General features: G+C 41.2%; 1 protein-coding gene across 1 annotated transcript; it reads left to right on the top strand.

The window, feature by feature from the left end:
• The first annotated feature begins 1375 nt into the window (after nucleotides 1-1375).
• Nucleotides 1376-2633, top strand: PUP4 (purine permease 4). Its single transcript, XM_089626255.1, has one exon. It carries the CDS (start codon nucleotides 1376-1378, stop codon nucleotides 2561-2563), a length of 1188 nt encoding a protein of 395 aa, XP_089482381.1. The 3' UTR covers nucleotides 2564-2633.
• Nucleotides 2634-6220: the final 3587 nt, after the last annotated feature.

The following is a 6220-nucleotide window of genomic DNA, read 5'->3' as shown; positions in this document are numbered from 1 at the left end:
TGCGTGAGATGAATAACACTCTAGTTTTTTTTTTTTTTTTTTCGAAAATCACACACTTTTAGTATTAGCATTGGTATTATGAAAACGGGAAAATCTTGATTGATTCGACTTGTTTACACCAAAGAGCCACATTACAACCTGCTACAATTACAACCGAGTGACTTATGTACAGTGACATTGTTTAATAAATGTATATACAGATTAGCATAAAGAATTTCGCACAAGATACTACTAAGAGCGTATAAGGTGCAACATCTCCACATATACAAAATGAAGAATGAAGTTTTGAGTTCGAGTTTTTTTTGGATAAGATTTGAGTTCGAGTTTCACTCGCAGAAAATAATAAATAAAAAATTTGCACAAAAGTTACTGGCTTTATTCAGTCGGAACTACTTGGTGTAAATGATAGTATATGGCAACCGCTTTGCCATTAATGCACTCTCAAACCAATGACTCAATGCATAGTTATAACGCCTAGCTTGACTAGAGTCTAGAGCTAAACGCACAGGCACACACACTGAGAATGCATGCGTCGTAGGATGAACACGTGGCAGACACTCATGACGGAAAACAGGAAAAGTACACACTTGGATTGCACTGTTTACTCTGTCGAACTAAAATTTCACATTCACCCGAGCCGAGTCAATTCAAAACAATATTAGCCTTGTTTTGCTGGTATGTACGGACTCAAAATGGCCGTTTCATCGTTTAGTCTTTTGCTAACAAAAATTTCCAAAAAATCCGAAGTCTCGCCACCAACCTCCATTTGCTTTGCATTGAATAACTCTGTATTTCTCTCTCTCTCTCATGCATATATACATTAGTCTAGAAGCTCTTATCAATGACCTACCATATTAGCTATATTATTTTCCTTTCATTAGAGCACTGAATTAATCTTAAACAGTTATAAAGATAACTACAGTTTATCGTCACGGTCTCCAATACCAGACAGTTAAGGAAAAAGTTTGGACCGACATAATCCCAAACAAAAAAATAAAAATTTCTTTTCTTTCATTTCTTATTCATCCAAATGGTTAGTTGTCTCACATTTTCTTTGTTATTAGTCGTATTATAACTATAATCATCATAATAATTCACGGGGATAACTACCAATATTTTTTTGATCGGACGATAAGTATCAATATAATAACTATTTTTTTTTCTCACATAGCTGGATTTTTTCCTACTTAATTTACATCTCTCTCTCTATATATAATAATGTACATGCATTCAGTCAAACCTGTGTATCAGCATAATTAGTGATACTAAGAAAAAAAAAGAGGGAGAGGAAAAACCAATACCGGGGATTCGTGTTCAATCGATCGACACTATTTTATCATCAGTCAAATATATACAGGTGAACTGAAAAAAATAAATGGAAAACTCGTGGCGAGATAACCAAGAGCAAAGCAACTGTTCAGAAGAATCCACAAGAGCAGAGACAGCGATGCGTAAGAAGAAGGCGAAGAGGAAGAAGAAGCAGTACTGCGAGCCTCTCCTGATAGCCAACTTCTTCTGCCTCTTCGTGGGGTCGGTCTCGTCGTCCCTGCTCTCGAAATACTACTTCGTCCACAAAGGCTCGAGCTTGTGGGTGTCCACGTGGGTCCAGTCCGCTGGATTCCCTCTCCTCCTCGTCCCCATCTACGCTCCGTATCACCTCCTCAAAACCACCGATAGAAAGCCCTTCGCCGGCTTCACGCCCAGAATCTCGGCCATCTCGCTCCTCATCGGCCTCCTTCTGGGCGTCAACAACCTCCTCTTCTCCGTCGGAAACTCGTACCTCCCCGTCTCCACTTCCTCTCTCCTCCTCTCCTCCCAGCTCGCCTTCACTCTCGTCCTCTCCGTCCTCATCGTCAAGCAGAAGATAAGCTTCACGAACCTCAACTGCGTGGTCCTCCTCGTGACCAGCTCGTTCCTCCTCGCGCTGGGCTCGGGCCACGACAAGCCCGCCGGGCTCACCAAGTCCAAGTACTTCCTGGGGTTCGCGTCCACCGTCGGCGCGGGGCTTCTCTTCGCGCTCTATCTCCCGGTGATGGAGCGCGTGTACCGCCACGTGTACTGCTACGCGATGGTGGTGGAGATGCAGATGGTGATGGAGGCCGCGGCCACGGCCTTGGCCAGCCTCGGGATGGCGCTCGGCCGCGGGTTCTCCGACATGGGGAGAGAGGCCTCCGAGGTCTTCGACAAGGGCGGGCCCGCGTACTGGGCCGCCGTGTTCGGGAACGTGGTGACGTGGCAGCTCTGCTTCGTGGGGACCGCCGGGATGGTGTTCGCCACCTCGTCGCTCACGAGCGGGATCTGCATGACGGCGCTGATGGCCATGAACGTGCTCGGAGGCGTGGTGGTGTACGGTGACAAGTTCGGTGGGGTCAAGGCTGTCTCCACGGTGCTCACCGTCTGGGGGTTTTGTTCCTACGTGTATGGGATGTATGTTAAGGCCAAGGGTAATCATGATGATGATGATGATGATGATGATGATGATGAAAATGATGATCATCAACGTCAGCTCCATAGTGGTCAACCTGGTACGGAAATGGTTGCTACCGTGAACGATCGAGTTTGATGACAGTAGCCGAACATGGTGATGTATTAATGGAAAGATATATTCCGGTGGTGATAAATAAATAGTCAAATATATTTACTTTCCTAAGATATCTGATAACTTAATGAAAATTTATAGGTACGAGCCATGCTGAGATAGTAAAATGGCGAACGTTTGAATCTTTTTAACAAAATAGTAAATATGTGTGACGTAATCATTTTTCAATTTATTTGTTTTCGTAATTCTCACACTTTTTCACAACTGTTATGAACATTCCATTGGTCGGAAGATGCGAAACGGAGAACAAGGCTCGTTTGACGATTTTCTTAAAGACTTATTGCCCTTCCATCGGCCCATTATGGAAAACATGAGAACGCATTTTAGAGTACGAGATAAACGAAGCACAACCATGTTCAATTCTAGTGAATTTGAACTATGTGTCTACCACGAGAGAATTGGGAGGAAAGTTAGAGAAATTTTTATTTTCAGACTGTGACACTTTGCTCTTTTTTTTTTTTTTTTTTTTTTTTTTAATGAGAAAACCTTCAGCTGTATATTGACACGATTATGAACCGTTCACAGTACAAACCGTTTTAGCTTAGCCATAATAAAGCGACGTTTATAATCAGGCCATTACTACACAAATCGTTTTAGGATTAATGGGAAAACAATTAGGAGCCAAAGGTTTATCCAATTTTTATATATAAGCACAATAAAGTCTTCATATCCCTTTTATGTGAGACTTTTGTATGTTCACACTCAACACACGTATATTTCTTTCACAATTTTTTTTTCAACACAATTTGAGCATCAATTTTTCATTCATGTTAGTTTCGATTTTGACAAATAAATAACGGATTTTATACCTTTCGCAACAAGGAATAATAATCTTGTAAAACATTTCAGCTTTGATATGAGTGAACTTCACTCTAAAATTTTCCACAAATGAGTCAATTAAATACAGCTTATTCCAACAACGAGGGTTCTAATAAATCATTTGGTGTTCAAACGATCAAGATCGCTACGTATCATTAGTTATTATTTAATTTTAAACAAGATATCCAAATAAAAATATTGACGAGGTTATCTATTAATAGATATGAAAAGTAATATTGTATTGAAAAATGCCTAAGACTTGCTCAAATAAAAAAAAAATGGATTATATACTGTTGATATATATATTACTTCTGATTTTTTTTTTCAAATCGAGAAGTGGATTAAAGCTCGATACCAACTTGATAACGATATATGCCGACATATAATGAACTAACAAAATATACGTGTGATCTAAATAAAATTATTTAGCTATTTTAACTTAAATACAATCATACAATATTTACTATGTTAATAAATTATACACACAATCTACAATAACTAACATCTATAAAAATATGATGAAAACCATTATATTGTCATAAAAAAAATGAAACTATCTATACATCATTATTTTTTATTTTTATTTTTGAAACACAATTTCATTTATTCGTACGGGTTGGCTTTACGAAAAAGAGAAGAAGTAGTTGTTTTAAATGATAAAGCTAATTACTTTAAAGCTGATTCTTATGATTATGCTTAGTTTGACGGTCTTTCTATGCACGAGAGTTCCTTATTAGGAGTGATATTACTGATTCTCGTGATTTTTACAAAACTTTTTGTAAGTAATTTTTTACTTGCTTTTTTGTTATTTTGGATTTTAGGAGAATCGGCAACCTTTTGATGTGATGGTGATGCCGGTCATCGGGCTCCAAGCCTTCGTTTTTTTTGCAGGATGACGTAAGACATGAATCAAAGTAAGGTTGGTGTTGTTTCTTATTATGGTAATTTTCTTACGGAGGAAAAGAAATAAATATAAAGTCCACGCTTAAAAATGATAAAAAAAAAATCTCATCAATACCAAACGATGACAAGAATCCACGCCATGCCCAAGTGGGGTGGAACCGGACTAGCACCACGGGGGACAGATCTCATGCGAGGTCACCCACACGCGGTTGCATGGGGGCGTGAGGTCCCACATGAGTCCTCTTTCGCCGGGCAGGACTTTTCCCGCGTGATGTCTTCACTTGAGACCTCCCAATGCCACGAGGAGGCCACGCAGCTCGTGCCGCATTTCCATTTCGATGCGTCCCTGTCTTCATTTAACGTCTCTTTGGACTAGAAATATCTCATTTTCTAAAATTACAGAGATGCAAGCAATAACAACAAGGTTTTGGAACTCTAGAGATTTTGAAAAAAACTCGTACTCAATCATTTCTCTCTAAATCACTAAAGTTTAGAGACGAGATGAGATTCCCACCTCAATATTATACCGAGTCCCGTTTGGTTGGGCACCTGATTGCTCCAGCCTGACCGGGACCAAGCCCAACTCGATTGGGCGCCTGTTTGCCTCTGTCCGACCGGGACCAAGTCCAACTCGGCTGGGAACCTATTTGCCCCAGCCCGGCCGCGATCAAGTCCCAATCGGTCGAACTTGTTTGCCCTAGCCCGGTCGGGACTGAGTCCCACTCGGTTAGGCACTTGTTTGCCCCGGCCGGATTGGGACTGAGTCTTACTCGATCATGCACTTGTTTGCCCTAGCGCGGTCAGGACTGAATCCCGCTCGGTCGGACACCTGATTGCTCCAACTCGATCGAGACTAAGTCCCACTCGATCGGGACTAAGTCCCACTCGACCGGGCACCATCTGATTGCCTTAACTCGGACGGGCACCACCTAACGCCTTAGCCCAACCGACGCTGTTCCCCACTCGGCCGGACGATCTCTTTCTATCCTAACTCGGCCAAGCTTCATTTTCCACGGTCAGAATGGCTCAAATCTCCAAAATTTCATTTCCACTTGTTTTCACCCAAAATGGTCCCCACCATCCACTCAACACACCCCCTACTCTCTAGAAATCCTATAAAAACCCATCCTTTCACTTCAAGAAGGGGAGGGAGCCATCAAATCATACCAAAACTGTACACGTTTTCTCACTCAACCATTATTCTCTCTTCTCTTTTCTCTTTCATCACATCAAGAGCATCATTACTTTCCCTTCTCCGCCATCACATCAAAGACATTCCTTCTCTTTTCCATCACATTTTCCGCTACAAATCTCCATCTTTTTCTACAAATCTCCATCTTCTACCATAAGTCTCCATCTCTCTCTCACACTACTAAAATTTGCTATCGTGCCTTTAGTAATAATTATCTTTCAAGGTTAATTACTAACTGTATTTGTCCTTCTCGTTTTCTCACATCGTTCAGCGAAATGTCAAATCCAAGTAGAGATTGGCTTACCGAAAACGATCGATTAAGCTTGCAGTACAAAACATGGGTTAACGAGTTTATCCACCTTGCAAGAAAACGACCGAATGAAAATGACCAATATAAGTGTCCTTCCAAGTCTTTCAACAATGCAAGATGACAAGAAATTGGGGTTCTAAGGGTTCACCTCATGAATAAAGGATTTACCTCGAATTACACTAAATGGTATCATCACGACGAACATCATATCCTTATCCAAGAAGAAGATGTCATCGAAATTGATCAGAGAGAAGTCGGAGGATTGCACGATGCTCTTTATGATATCATGGATCACGAGGATTTCGACGACTTTGCATATCCGACCCCGAGCGAGATGCATGCAGAGGGGCAAGTTGAAGACCTATTATGGAGTTGGATGCAGAATTGTACCCTGGAT

Source organism: Urtica dioica, chromosome 9 (assembly GCF_054948205.1).
Source record: "Urtica dioica subsp. dioica isolate 48M chromosome 9, U.dioica_male_clone48M_v1_H2, whole genome shotgun sequence".
In the NCBI taxonomy this organism is placed as follows: domain Eukaryota; kingdom Viridiplantae; phylum Streptophyta; class Magnoliopsida; order Rosales; family Urticaceae; genus Urtica; species Urtica dioica.
This window is presented reverse-complemented; position numbering and strand designations above follow the sequence as displayed.